The sequence below is a fragment of the Lampetra planeri genome, chromosome 3 (assembly GCF_965212315.1).
Source record: "Lampetra planeri chromosome 3, kcLamPlan1.2.h2, whole genome shotgun sequence".
Lineage (NCBI taxonomy): Eukaryota > Metazoa > Chordata > Hyperoartia > Petromyzontiformes > Petromyzontidae > Lampetra > Lampetra planeri.
In genome coordinates, this window is record NC_136109.1 from 3,240,890 (window position 1) to 3,256,352 (window position 15,463).

Genomic DNA, 15,463 nt, shown 5'->3' on the forward strand with positions numbered 1-15,463 from the left:
ATTCTGATGTTGTAGGAGTGTTGTTATAACAATTAGTGTTGTTATAACAATTCTATATTTATTTTAAAGTTGCGCATTTTGATGTGACTTCGCATTTCTCAAACCCCCCCCCCCCCCCTCGTCACACATCGTCACAAATGTCTGACCCCCCCCCCCCCCCACAGGTGCGTGACGTCATTTATGGACGGCCCCTAAGAGTGATACGAGACCCGCGATAATCGAGTCGTCCGTTTTGAAAAATGTTGTATCGTGATTGTGGTGGATCGTTTAATTATACAAAAAATCATTTAATAATTAAAGTTAAAATAATTTAACTTCTAAGAGCACAACCAATTTTTTTTACACGCTTTCTTTTAACTCACTGTCTGTTGTTGTCGTTGTATCCTCAAATATTGTAACTCAACTTTTACCCACTTCCCAATGTGGTATCGACTGAAAACTTGGTATACTTATGTCATACTGATGACAATACTGTATTCTATCATTTTAAAACATTCTTTTTTATGTTGTTTCGGCTTGGGTCTAATTGTCCCACGCTCAACTGACGTTGGCTGTAATTGGCCACGGTCCCTTACGTTATGGCAAGCTTCGTGGAGTTCTGCCATTGATACAGCTGTCGTGGGCTGTGACTGTTCCACCTGAAGAACGGAGGCTCTGTGTTGCTTCCGAAACGTCGTGAAATTTTTTTATTTGTTTTATTTTACTTTTATTAATTTTAAATTTTTTACCTACGTGACTTTACCGGAAAAAACCTAAGAGTATAATAAAAGCGTATTTTTAAAAAAAGTACAGTAGTTTTAAATATTACTTATTATCCGTCGGCTTGCACCACCAAAATGATTTCTAACTGCCTTCTTTTGGGTTAAGTCGCGTAAAAAATGTCGTAAACCCTCCTCCACCCGACAACAGATGTGAGCTGTTAACAACAACCTGATGATGCTGGATGTAATTTACACCGGAATGTCGTACTTATTTTAAATGGTGTGAAATTACTCTTCCAATACCATAGTGCTGCTGCTGAAGCGGTAATACGTTTTGCATGTTTGATTCGCGTGATACTTTTATTCGTTGGTTGTGTTGGATGGAGAAGGGGTTTACCACAATTTTAAGACGATCTATCCAAAATAAACCAATTAGGAATAAAAAAGTACGATAAAAAATGCCAAATACAGTTAAAATATATAAGACTAGCTGTACTATCCGGCTTTGCCCGGGACTTGGATCTACCACGCCCGGCCGCCTTTGTCTCCCCAGTGGCGATCTTCACACCACAGCAGTTAGTCGTTTGAGGCTGAGTCGACCTAGGGGAGGCCCCAGGACCGGTTGAAATGATCGAACTCGGGTCGCCGGGTTCGTAGTGCAGCGCGCTAACCACTACACTACAATGCGTTACGCTTCCACATGTGGGGGTCACGTGACAGATGTGACGTCACAGCTCACTTGCCGTGCAAAAAATATAGATGCATTATTGAGCTCCCCCCCCAAGAAAATCTAATTTCAAGTTTGTTGTATGTCGGGAAGTACGCTAAACATTTTGAACAGACACACATAATCACAACTTTGCCTTTTATATATATGAAGATAAACATCGAGTTAACCATGGTATATATTGCTAATTAGAGTTTCTATGTTTGGCTTTTATGTTTCCACCTTCCTCTATCTTTAATCAATAGTGCCTTGAGATGTTTTATGAAGGCACATTATAAGCCCCTCCCCACCCAGCCCCAGCCCCCACCCCTCCCACCCCCTACCCCAACCCCACCCTCCCCACCCAGCCCCCTCCCCACCCTCCCCTCCCCACCCATCCCCTCCCCCACCCAGCCCCCTCCCCACCCTCCCTCTCCACCCAGCCCCACCCTTCCCATTTTTGGATGCACGACGGACGGACACAATAATCCCCTGTGGGCTGGTGTAACCAGGAGGTTCCTACCAGTATAAAAATAACAATTTGCTAAACCTTGGCCACAATATCTGGACTTGTCCTTCATATAACAATGCATGTGTTTATATGATTGTGGTTATGGTTGTACTTTATAAATCCCTAATCTCTGTCATTACATACAATGAAACAAAAAAAGGTAAAAACGTAAAAACAGAGCAATGTAATACAATACACTATTAGACATTATTGTAAAAAAAGAAATAAAAAGTCCATCCCATGTGTTAGTGAATTTTCAAATATTTTAGGCAGGAAATGGCAGGAAATTTATTTTCAAATTTAGATTTTTTTCTGGGGGGGGGGGGGGGGGGGGCCCTAGACCCCCTGGAAGATTTGGTCCCCCCCAAATTTGACTCCATGGCTACGGCCTTGGTGTGTGATCTCATGATAGCCTCAAGCCACCAAGAAGTGTCACGAATCTGCGTCATCCACCATCACTTGCCTCCAAAGTGCTCCATCATAAGCATGAACATGTTATTCCACGAATTCCCACCAACACGTGAATTGGACAGGGGTAGATAACTAATGCCTCTTCATTATAGCAAGGACGAAGCCATGGAAGTCAACATTGGGGGGGACCAAATCTTCCAGGGTGTCTGGGGGTCCCAACCCAGGAAAAATATCTAAATTTGAAAATTGATTTCCTGCCTAAAATAAAAAAAAATCACTAACCACATTGGGATGGACTTTTTATTTATTTTTTACAATAATGTCTAATAGTGTATTGTATTATATTTGCTCTGTTTTTACTTTTTTACCATTTCTTGTTTCATTGTATGTAATGGCAGAGATTATGGATGAATAAACTACAACCATAAACACAATCATATAAACAGAAATCTATGCATTGATGTATATGAAGACAAGTCCCGGATATTGTGGCCAAAGTTTAGCAAATTGTTGTTTCTATTTACATTACCATAGCAATTTTTTTATAGCAATATATTGGGGGGGACATTTTGGACCATATTTGAATATTATAATGACGGCTGTTTGTTATTATAGTACTGTACTGCACTTGAGATTAATATTATAACAAAGTCTGCTGTATAAAATAATAAACTGACATTCATTCTGCAGCTTTACAAACATAGCATGTGTTAGTCCATCAGCCTGCTGGCCTTCAAAGTACCTTCCGTGTAACTAAATACATAAGCAGAGAGTTTTCAGAGGTGTGGACTCGAGTCATGTGACTTGGACTCGAGTCAGACTCGAGTCATGAATTTGATGACTTGCGACTCGACTTGGACTTGCATAACAATGACTTTGTCCCACCTATGAGATGTGGACTCGAGTCATGTGACTTGGACTCGAGTCAGACTCGAGTCATGAATTTGATGACTTGCGACTCGACTTGGACTTGCATAACAATGACTTTGTCCCACCTCTGAGAGTTTTAAACAATAGTATTCTTTAAACAACCGATCGGCCACACGGAATTCGGGGAGTGCATAATTTCAGCAGCACTGATTCTAATCTATTCGTACCCTGGACTACTTTCGACACAGTGTCTTATCAGCAGTCAGGCTTGCTTTAATCACTCTCTCTTTACGATATGGGGAAGTCGACGCAAAAACGATTTTAAATACATCACACAAAATAGGCTGGAACAAAACACGTGTGGTGTGTGCCGTGCATGCACACACACACGTGTGTGTTTACCATGAAGCTGGTCGGCTGCTGTGTGTGAACCCCCAGAGTTGAGCGCGCGTGGCGGGGCAGGGTGAGGAGGGGGGAGGTGAGGCGGGTGGGAGGGGGGGGTGCGGGGGGTGGGAGGGGGGGTGCGGGGGTGGGAGGGGGGGGTGCGGGGGGGTGGGAGGGGGGTGCGGGGGGGTGGGAGGGGGGGTGCGGGGGGGGGGGTGGGGAGGGGGGGTCGGGAGGTGGGAGGGGGGGTGCGGGGGGGTGGGAGGGGGGGTCGGGAGGTGGGAGGGGGGTGCGGGGGGTGGGAGGGGGGGTCGGGAGGGTGGGAGGGGGGGTGCGGGGGGTGGGAGGGGGGTCGGGAGGTGGGAGGGGGGTGCGGGGGGTGGGAGGGGTCGAATCGCGAGCACTGCGAGGCGGAGGAACGCGGCTTGGGACGAAAAAGGAGGGGGTGGGAATAGACGGTGGGGGGGGAGAAGGGGGGATGGGGGAGCAGGGGGGAGGGGAGCAGGGGGAGGGGTAGCAGGGGGGAGGGGCAGCAGGGGGAGGGGTAGCAGGGGGGAGAGGAGCAGGGGGGGAGGGGGTAGCAGGGGGAGGGGCAGCAGGGGGGTCGGGAGCAGGGGGGTGGGGTAGCAGGGGGGAGGGGTAGCAGGGGGGAGGGGCAGCAGGGGGGTCGGGAGCAGGGGGGTGGGGTAGCAGGGGGGGAGGGGTAGCAGGGGGAGGGGCAGCAGGGGGGTCGGGAGCAGGGGGGGGGTGGGGTAGCAGGGGGGAGGGGGTAGCAGGGGGAGGGGTAGCAGGGCGGTGGGGAGCAGAGGGGAGGGGTAGCAGGGGGGTGGGGGTAGCAGGGGGGAGGGGTAGCAGGGGGGTGGGGTAGCAGGGGGGAGGGGTAGCAGGGGTGTGTGTGTGGAATAAGAGCGCGAGTAAGAGAAGCCAGAGTTGGGAGAACGAGAGAAGGGCGAGCGAAGGCAAAGACGAAGAGGAGAGGGCTTTATATATATAGATAGCGAGAGAGAGGCGAGACGGGGAGCGGTGATAGAGAATAGGGGAGCGCAAACTAGAGGAGTAGGGGGGGCACTCGAGATAGAGAGACGAGGGAGGTGAGAAAGCGGAGTGAGAGGAAGAGGTACACGGCGGGAGTGACGGCTGAGTAGTTGCCACGCTCCCAAGTTCCTCGCCTGGCAGAAGGGCCCCTCGGCCGTGGCATGGGAGCCCGGGGCGACCGCTGGGCCTAGAGATGGGGCCGGGCTCGCCGCCGCCGCTGCTGCTGCTCCTGCTGCTGATGCTGTGCGCGTCCGTGGCCGTGTCCCTGCAAGGTGAGCCGTGCCCTGTGCCATGAGCCCTCAGCCGATCCGAGTGTGGGAGCCCCACCAGGTTCACCCAACGCGACCCCTCTGCTGCTGCTGCTGCTGCCGCCCTAAACGCCTAAGAACGCAAGCCTCTGGGTCATGAGTTGCAAAGAATAAAAGTAATAGTGGGCAAAAAAACATCCCGCGTGATTGTGGTCAAGAATAATGCACAACTGCGATCAAGGCCTTAATTATAATACATATTGGGGAGGGGGGGGGCATATCCCCCCCTCCCCAATATTCAAATATGCTCAAAATGCCCCCCCCCCCCTCCCAATATATTGCTATAAAATCGATTTCTATTTATATGATTGTGGTTTATGGTTGTACTTTATTAATCCCTAATCTCTGCCATTGCATACAATGAAACAATAAAAAGTAAAAAAATAAATAAAACAGAGCAATGTAATACTGTTAGATATTATTGTAAAAAATAAAAAAGTCCATCCCATATGTTAATGAATTTTTTAATATTTTAGGCAAGAAATGAGTTTTCAAATTTAGATGTTTTTTCTGGGTTGGGACCCCCAGACCCCCTGAAAGATTTGGTCCCCCCCAATGTTGACTCCATAGCTACGGCCTTGACTGGGATCTTGAATCTTAACCACCTCATAACACATGCAATGCAGTTTATAAACTCGTGGAACTTATTGTACAACTAGCTTGTTTGCCCGTCCTAGGACGGAAGCTGTAATATTTACGACAAAATTGAGCGGAGTATAATTGCATCTTGTGGAAATTTAATGGCAGTGAATCTTGCACGAAAGTATGTCATCAAACACCTCGCTTCATGTCACTGTAGCACTGTATATAACTGACCTTCAATTAGTTGAAATTCACTGCTCTGATACTTTATTTTCTTATGCTTTCGGTCGCTGGGGTTGAAATAAATTGGAAATCGATACAATATCTGGAAAATCGCGGAGAAATCTCTATTTTAGCATAATGTAGAAGCATAAATGAGACTTACCTTTTGCCTCGAGTGCCAAAGAAGTAAATACACCAAATCCACTTCGTTGCTGCGTATAATTATTTATTAGATTCCCTTTCAATGAAGAAACGTCAAACTTAAAGCGAATTTGCGTGAGTGTAAAAATCCACCCGCTCATGAATATTAATGAAGGGGGTGCGGCATGTGGAGTGACGTCACGCGCGGGACACACAGACATTCTTGATCCATTATAGTAGTAATACATCAATAGAAATGGTGGCACTACTAAATAGTGCCATGCGTCACCAACATTATCGTGATGGGATTACTATAATAAGCCATTCCAAAAAACAACTCGACACATTAGTCAATAACATCGACTTTTAAATGACACAAAATGTACACAGTAATAGTCAACGTTTCGGGCGATATCCCTTCTGCACAGCACGTAGAGAGCGGTCAGAGAGGTTTGAGTCTGGATCTCTCTTGTGAAGAATGTCTGTGTCCAAAACGTCGCCTGTAGAATTTGTTTTCTTTTCAAGGCCGCTGTGATTGACAAATGTGTTGGGTTGTTGTTTTTCGTGCGTGTGCACCACTGCCAAGTCGGTGTCAACAAATAATGATCGGAATGAGCCATGACCTGTCTACTGTTGGATGGAGGCACCCCAATTACGTCGCGATCCGTCACGGTCTTGTCACGCAACAATCCGTCTCCTGTGCACGAGCTGATCTCATCGCTCCATCTCCGCGGCGGCGGTGGACGTCCCCTCTGGGACGTGTTTTCTCACTTGTCTGCCACCGTGTCGTTAGCCTTGACCACCAGCCATCGTTTCTTCTCGCGATGTGCCTGGCCCATGTCCACGAACATGTGTTTTTCTCATTCATGCGTTCCTCTTCCTGTCTTTCGGCCTAATTCCAAGCATGTGTCTCTCTACACTTATTTGAACTTTTGTTTTCCCCATTTCTTTGGAATTGCTCATGTTTCTGATCGATATATTAGCAGATAATACAACAGTAATACACTTATCACCATGCTGTTGTTTAAGCATACTGTTAATTTCATTAAGGTATTTTTTTTTCCAAAATCAATTCAACCTGAAATTGTCCACCTCTTTATGTCATTACTTTGATCCCAGTCCACATTTAGTAATTGCCCTATGTATGCATGCTCTGGTGTGTTACGGTTGTATCACTCGCATAATCTTCAATTGTGGAGTGAACATGTACGTATGTACGTCAAACTTCTTTCGCACCGCGCTAATCAGAGGTGCGGGGAAGGTTTTTATGAATATTTTTAAGACGACTTTGCAGCCTTCCCGATGACATTCTTCGATGATTTTGATGTAGTTTATTTACATTAGTTGTTATATTGACTGTCGTCAGCAAATATGGTTAATGTATTTTTACATTTATTTTTGTACGTGAATTATTCCAATCCAACTCTCTGAAATCATCTTCTCAAGTCATTGTGAAAAACGATGTTGTTAGCATGTCTCCTTGTCTGTTTTTATGGAATGCCAGTGTCGCGGTTGCCTTTATGTAATTGTTGTGCATTAACAACAGATTTACACCTTAGGTTTTTGAGAGCTTGGATGACTGCATCAATGTACACTGAGTCTAATGCCTAGTCTACAGAGGCTAGGCATAATGGTAATTGTTATTTATTAGTGAAATTAGAATCCTAATTGTCATTGTAAGATATGATTGATAGCAAAAAATCAACACAGGAAGAAATTGCAGGCTGGTGCCATGAAAATTGTACTTCATTATAGCCACATGTCAGGAAAAAACGATAGTTAACAATGAAAACCTAGTCCAGGAGGTAGCTGATTGTTGCTTAGACTAACTCTAGACTAATTCTAAGCAACAATTAAATAACTATGGGGACAATATTTATTAAATAGATGTCACCACTGTAAATAATGCAATGACCACCATAGTTATGGATAGTGTCTTGTAAATGGACAGATGGTAATGCACCCGGATAACGTCTGAAATCTCCAAAAAAATGTTGAAGAAGACATTTCGACAGGTGTTAAGCTAAAATTTGAATATGCAGAACTGTAAGATTATTTGTAACAGAATGAGAGGAAAATAGAGAACATAGCATAGCAATGATTTAAGACGTCATAAGCAGCAGGAGCATGAAAGCAGCAACATGGATGTTGATGATTGGCAATTAGAAATGGTCACTCTTTGTGGAAGATATGGAACCATGACACATTAAAACGATTTAAATTTCGAATTAGTGGATTAGATATACGCATATTCTAGGAAAAAGACCACTTTTCATATGAAGAGTAAAACGTTCAAGATGTGACACTTTGAATTCATGAAATGTACCCTTTACAGTGTGGTCTAATTATAATTAGACCACGTGGTTCAGGAGATTTGTCTTATAATTAGACCATCTGGTTCGGGAGATTTGTCTTTTTTTTTATCGACAGTATCCACATCATAAAAGAAGCGTGACCAGTTTGTTTTGTTAAAACAAAATTAATAAACGTTTACCACATTGTTCCAAAGACATGAAATACTTGATTAATGAAATAGCACTTCCTTAATTCTTCTATTCAAAAAGGGTGAAAAAATTGTCTCACAATTATATACCCACTTCAACAATTGTTTCTTGCTGTGGTTGTCCCACCTGATGACGGACGCTTGTGTTGTGCCCGAAACGTCGTGGTTTAATTTATTTTATTTTATACCTACGTGACTTTACCGAAAGAACCAAAGAGTATGTATGGATCCCTGCAGTCACGAAAACTTCAAATCTAATTTCTATACCGATTAGCCTGCTAATCCACCACATGTACAGTATACAAATTGTTCACTAACATAAAAGATAACCAAATAGTTTAAATGTTTTGGGTCAACTATGATACATTTATATGCCTGTAATTCTATGATAGTTACAGCAATATTATGCAATAAACTTTTATAATTACACTTTTATTTGCCAAGTAGTCTAGGGATACACTGAGTGCTTTTATATGAATCATTATGTTAGTTAAAAGTTAAATCTACATTGCACAAGGCACAATCACTCAAGAAACACAGAAGTCAGAACTGCGCCTATTGAGCTGCAAAGGTAAACTCCTTCCTGCGAATCACATTATTATAAGCGGAGAGAGGTTAACACTTTATGGGCACGGACTGTTTAAAAATAAAACGTTAAAGATCTCCTCGCTATTTCTATCTTGAAAACTGTTCTGCGGTGTCCTGATAATATTTGTTGGCCCTGCCCAAAGGGAGTCACCCTCCAGGATTTGGTTGCCATCTATTAAGGGTGGTCAAAAGGCTTGCTGACTGAAATTTAACTATACTGTATAATAGGGTTAAGTTGCCAGCTTAATCTCACATTTTATGTTACAAATTAGTACTTAGGGGTGAGTGGAATATGTGGAACTGTTTTTTTCTCTCCATCTCACATCATTCATCGAGAGATGTTTATCATTCCATCGACAACTTTATAACCAACAGCAGTATAAATATTAGCATAGGTTAAAATCAGCAACAACAACAACAACAAAAAATCCCCACTTTTCAGAGAAGCGGGTTTGATTTTTGATGGGTCGCGACCCCTCTACCTGTAGAGCGGTTGGAACGTTCAGTGGAGTATTTGGTGTTATTATTGTGGTGACCCAAGTTAGTCTTGCAAAGGAGACAAACATACTAGACTTGGTGGTACAGTCATCTATTTGTAATTCTATGCAGTACGACTGCTGTATATTTAACGAGGGGAACGCCCATTAAGACGTATTACCTACGAGGTATGTATTTAAATTTCTGAGTAAAGTACTTCATGCTGAGACATGCACATAGAGTACAACTGCAGGACATTATTCAGTCGGTTGTTATACTGCAGCAGATCATCGGAGTCGCTCAGCCACCGAAGGCACTGCAGTTGTGGAGTTTTAAACAGAAAAGTTGAAGTGGACGTTATTCAAGCGGAAAACCTTGATTGAATTTTCAGTGGACGTGTTGTGAAGCTGCCTATATTTATGGCATATTGCGTGCTGTATATGAGGTGAACACCTGCATGTATGCCGCTTTAATATCAGGATGCAGGTCAAGCTATTCAAGGTCGGTGAAATGTACGTAAGATAAGCCATAAATGCATGGAAAGTGGAGCAAATTAAGGAAGAGTTAATTGAATTGTGGTTGAAGTGTACATGCTGTGCAGAACAAAAGTTTAAATAGTGAAATGTTTTTTATACGTTAAATGTTATGTTTATCAGGGACTTTTGCTATACAAAACATGGCCCTTGGGACAACAGGTGCCATGGGTTGACTGACAGAGATGACTGACAGATGCACCACCTGTGGCCCCTACTGTGCCAACTTGCCACGTTTTAGCCACCTGGTGCTCCGCTCGTTGTTGTGAGCATCGCTGCTCTGCCCTCCGCTGTTGTTGGAAAGCGACTGCCTCCAACTGCCCAGAAGCGCCCTTCACGAACCTCCTCCACAGAGGCCAATCTTGATACCGCTGGTACTAGTCATTGCCAAGTCCACTCAGCTCCATATCTTCTCGTATCACATCAGTCCATCTCTATGCGTTGGCTGGGCATGTGGGCTACATGACCCTAGCCAATGCGACTTTGCCTGTCGGAGGAGCTCACCAATAGGACTGTGTCCATATCTTTCAGGATTTGTGCGTTCCTCACACAATCCAGCCTTGTTAAACCCAGAATGGATTGTAGGCATGCTAGCCTGAATGTTTCTAACCGGCAAAGATGTTCCATTAGGGAAGTCTATGTCTCGCAAGAAATAAGTACTGTAGGCGCCAGAGGACATCTCTGTAGCACCCAAGGTGAACAGGGAATGGCTCTAACTCTCGGCCACGTAGGTTTACTCGGCTTGCCCATCATCAATAAGGTCTGTAATTATTGTGAGAAGAGATTGATACCATGAATAGGCCTTGACCAGGTCAATAAAGCAGAGATGTAGGTCCTTTTGGAATTCCCTATACCTCTGCTGTAGCAGATGGACAGAGAATATGGTATCTGTGTAGACCCACCCTGGCCTCTAACCACATTGGGACTCTTTAAGTGTCTCCTCAGCGTGCCTGGCAAGGCGATGCTGAATAATCCTTGCCAGCACATTTTTCGGCACACTCAGGAGGGAGATGCCCCTGCAGTTGTTACAGTCTGTGTGTCTCCCTTGGAGGGGGCATCCTTCCAATCTTGTGGAACCCATCCAGTCGTCCAGACTGTTATAATGATGTCATATAGGAAAGTCTGCACAGAAACACCACTCTCCCTCAGCAATTCACTTAGATCATCTTTGCCCAGTGCTTTTCCTGGTCTCAGACTTTGGATCGCCTTGCGTACTTCCTCAACAGATGGCACCTCAGCCAGCCACTCGCAGGGAGTGACTATTTCTTCCAATATTTGAGGCACCGCAGCCTCAGTAGGGTCATCCCCCCTTTGCCTCATGATGTTTTCTTGGCTGAGGGATTTCCCCTCCTCCAAGACCTCACAGAAATGCTCTGCAAACCTGCAAATCTGTTTTTGGAGGTCGGAGATCATATTATATTTCTTTCTCCTAAGAATGGTGATTGGTGTGACGCTGCAAATGACAGATTCCATCTCCTCAATAACCCGCAACCACCACTCATCCTTGCAGTGCCGTACGGCTCTTCAAACCTCTGAACGAAGGTTGCGGTAAGCCTCCTCATTCTCCGACATGGGATGCTGTAGCCGGTTAGAGTGGGCCTGTCGCTTCTTCTCAGCCAGTTTGAACACCTCCTGTCAGCCAGGGTGTCTGGGGAGGTTTGGTCCATGTATCCAAAGCAGCCATTGCAGCTGCATGAGCCACAGACCTAAACGTCACCCATTTCCCCATTGGTATCAGGAGGGGGGGGGGGGGGTACAATGCAAACCCGAGCTGCAAGTGATTAAATTCTCGCTTGTAACTTTCATCGGCTAGCTGAGACCAGGCCACTGGGGGCCCGAATTGGGTCCTAGATGGACACCCATCAGCGCAGTGCATTTTACAGATAAGTCAATAGTGGGTAGGTCCGCTCCATGCTAGGTCGTGGTGTCAAAGACATGGGCCCGCATCCACTGTTCCATCACTATATAGTCCAGAAGATTTTCGAGGTTGGACCGGCTGTAATGCTATGATGTTGTATGGATACGCCGATGCCGCATCAGCGTGTTGGTAATTAAAGAACCCAAAGACTGCACAGAAATTTAACAGCCTTCTGATGTGGCTTACTCCAGCCCACTCGGGGATTAGTCACCCAACAGGATGACTCTATCCCGAGGGGCCACTTTAGCTAGCACCTGTGACAGAAGTCATAGAAGGTATTTGACAGCCTTGCCTGCATCCCTCCACTGATGTTCATATTCGGTGGGAGTGTAAGCCACCACCAAAGTTGATGGGGAGGCGAGCCCACAGTAGCCTGAGACGTACAGCTTCCCACGCCTCACCGCCACGCTCCCACACTCCCTTCATTCTGTTGTTCAGAAGAAGAGCCACTCCCTCTTGTTTGACAGTTTCCTGCCAGAACCAGGCCTCCTGAATAATACAGAGATCCAGGCAGCACCGTTTTAGCTCCTGACAGAGCAGTGGCAGCCTCTCTTCCGCAGTGAGCGTTCGAACATTCCAAACGGCCACTCAGTGGCTTTTTGCCATTTCTGGAGGAACCCCGAGGGTTAAGGATTCAGTCTCCTGCCTCTGCTAAATGGGGTTTGGCCAGAAGAAGTCCTAGATGCCTGTCCCCCCCTCGGCCTCTGGCACAAGCTTTGTTTGGTATTTCTCACGTGGTTTTGTGGTAATTGAATTGAAGGTGGAGGAAGGGGATATACCAGCCCCTCGCACCCGCCCAGAGCCCCATTGGAACGCTGTGGTGGCGACGAGCGGAATGTGGGGAACAGCCGATTGGAATTGGCCACCTTCCCCTATGGTGTTGCTCACAGCCACCACGGCGTTACCGTCCGGCAACCACCCGATGAGGTACGGGGGGTTGTTTTTGCCGGAAAGTGCAAATAGCGTCGCTTTCATTTCGACCTTTATATCGTTGTAGTTTTTGTTAGAAATAAATTAACAGTGTCATACATCTATGAATTCAGTCATATAAAAATCAAGTGATAATTCCTCTTACCAGTGGTATTGTCACTCGGATCATTGTGCACTACATATATATTTATACACAACATATGCTGTACGTCAATAATGTGTTGCCTGTACATGCATATATGTTGCATATTTATACTTTACATGTGTGAAATTAGCACACACACACAGTCACTACAACTTGCGGAATGGGTTCTTCATATTGCGTAATCTGTCCAAAACATGTGGAATGAGGTAGTTTTGCTGGCTTTGACCAAATTCTGGGAGAGAAACGCATAACAAAGAACCATTGTGGAATTTTTACCAATGTTACGTACAGTAATCATAGCGAATGACAGTGTGAATAGAGTCTGACGGTTGCCAACTCTCCCAGTCCGCGCAGTCCTATCCACCACCCCGCTGATCGCGGTTCTTCCACATTTAAGTTTGGATTGCGTATTGCAGAGACGTTACAAATCTCTCGGGCATTGCCCTGATTCTGCCCTATGTCCAATGTGACCATTCTGCCATACGGCAGTTATCGTTGACCGGGCCGAGGCCTGTAACGTTTAATGCTCGTGCATTTCTGTTTATTTCAAGCGAGTGCCTCGTGATTAAACCCAGGGTCCTCGGTGTTGCTGGCTGTGTTGTGTGACATGGGCACGAGCATTATTGTCCTCGAGCTCGGCAGGCCACCTCTCCTGACAGGTTATATTTGGATGTTCCATTTTAATAACAGTCTGCACACGTCCAGTTTCTGGATCCGCACAGATTATCGTGAGCTAAAGCAGTGAGCGCGATTTTAACTCTGCCACTGAGAGTGGGAATGGTAACGTGATCTTGTTAAGGGGTTTTCCAGGTGTGGGCGATAGTGAGGCACAATGCGTTGAGCCGAGTAATTCTGTATCTATACTACAAGATGAACTGCTGTCAGTCTATGCAATGAGTTTGTGTTCATTATGTTTCGAAATTAGTTGCGTTTAATGTTGTATGCGTTCCTCGGTAATGATGTGCGGTCTTTGCAAGGCCGTAATTATAATATATATTGGGGGGGGGGGACACACATCCCCCCCCCCCAATATTCAAATATGCTCAAAATGTCCCCCCCCCCCAATATATTGCTATCAAAAATAAAAGAAAAAATTTAATCATTTCTATGCTATGTAATAAAAACAACAATTTGCTAAACCTTGGCCACAATATCTGGACTTGTCTTCATATAATAATGCATAGATTTCTGTTTATATGATTGTGGTTCATGGTTGTACTTTATTAATCCCTAATCTCTGCCATTACATACAATGAAACAAGAAAAGGGAAAAAAAGAAAAACAGAGCAATGTAATACAATACACTATTATTGTAAAAAATAAATAAAAAGTCCATCCCATGTGTTAGTGAATTTTTTATATATTTTAGGCAGGAAATTAGTTTTCAAGTTTAGATATTTTTCCTGGGGGAGGGACCCCCAGACCCCCTGGAAGATTTGGTCCTTCCCAATTTTGACTCCATGGCTACGGCCTTGGGTCTTTGAACACTAACTTGATCGCATACATAGCCAGTAGTGGGATAATTAAGACAATGATGGTACGTGGTTACCATCGTCCGCAATATACAATGTAATCAAACAAAGCCATCATCGTCGTTTCAAGTTTACACTTCACCAGAATCGGAGGCATAGACTGAGATGTAGAAAATGAGAGTGCAAATAGTTTTGCTTTTAATCTAGATTTGAAGTTTTCATGACTGCAGGGATCCATACTCTTTGGTTCTTTCGGTAAAGTCACGTAGGTAGAAAATATATAATAAATTGCTGTGGTTGTCCCACCTGATGACGGACGCTTGTGTTGCGCCCGAAACGTCGTGATTTAATTTATTTTATGCCTACGTGCTTTTATTTCAGCTTTTATATTGTTATAGTTTTAGTTTTAAATTAATTTACAATGCATACGTCTGAATTCAGTCACATACAAATCATGTGATTTATCCCTCAATTACCAGTGATATCACTTACTATCCTTGCTAATAGGTAATTTGTAATATAAATAATTGTCAAAGTGGTATTCCAATCAAATGAACATGAGCCAATGGTCATCTGGTTTATAGCTCTTGAGCCAGTGGTTTAAATTCCACATTCTTATGCCGGGGGGAATTAAAGCCATCGGAACAACCACATCTAGATTTCCCACAAAGTGGGATTTGATCAAACCCAGAGGAATGAATGGCTGAGTCTACCCCTGAATAGGACTTGAACTTGCAACCTCCTGATTTATAATTGTACACTATCCTCTGTGTTAGCAGTCTCAAACTGGTTTCTTGTTAAGCACCACACAACTGTCTGTGCAAAGAAGTATATAATAAAAAAAAATTATGTCTGCATAAGAAATTCAACATTTGAAGCTGGCATTTTGTTTGACTGATGTCGTGATTTGTTCAGCTGCTGACCGCAAGGCTCTGGAGTAAGGATTCCTGTAAACGAACTGCAGATTTGAAAGAAGGCATCCAATGCGCGTCCACATGCGCTCCGATCGCTTTCATCGGAGCTGGG

The 15,463-nt window shown here is 44.6% G+C and overlaps 2 protein-coding genes across 2 annotated transcripts in view; one reads left to right on the top strand and one right to left on the bottom strand.

Moving 5' to 3' along the window:
- The window catches only part of LOC144736570 (small ribosomal subunit protein eS17), a 184,736-nt gene that overhangs the window by 5,698 nt on the left and 163,575 nt on the right, over window positions 1–15,463 (bottom strand). The gene's annotated exons all lie outside the window — the stretch shown is intronic.
- The window catches only part of LOC144736537 (chondroitin sulfate proteoglycan 4-like), a 60,091-nt gene continuing 49,114 nt past the window's right edge, over window positions 4,487–15,463 (top strand). Inside the window, exon 1 of the mRNA XM_078619089.1 lies at window positions 4,487–4,890. Coding sequence (XP_078475215.1) covers window positions 4,812–4,890 — 79 coding nt within the window. The 5' untranslated portion in view covers window positions 4,487–4,811. The remainder of the gene's footprint in view (window positions 4,891–15,463) is intronic.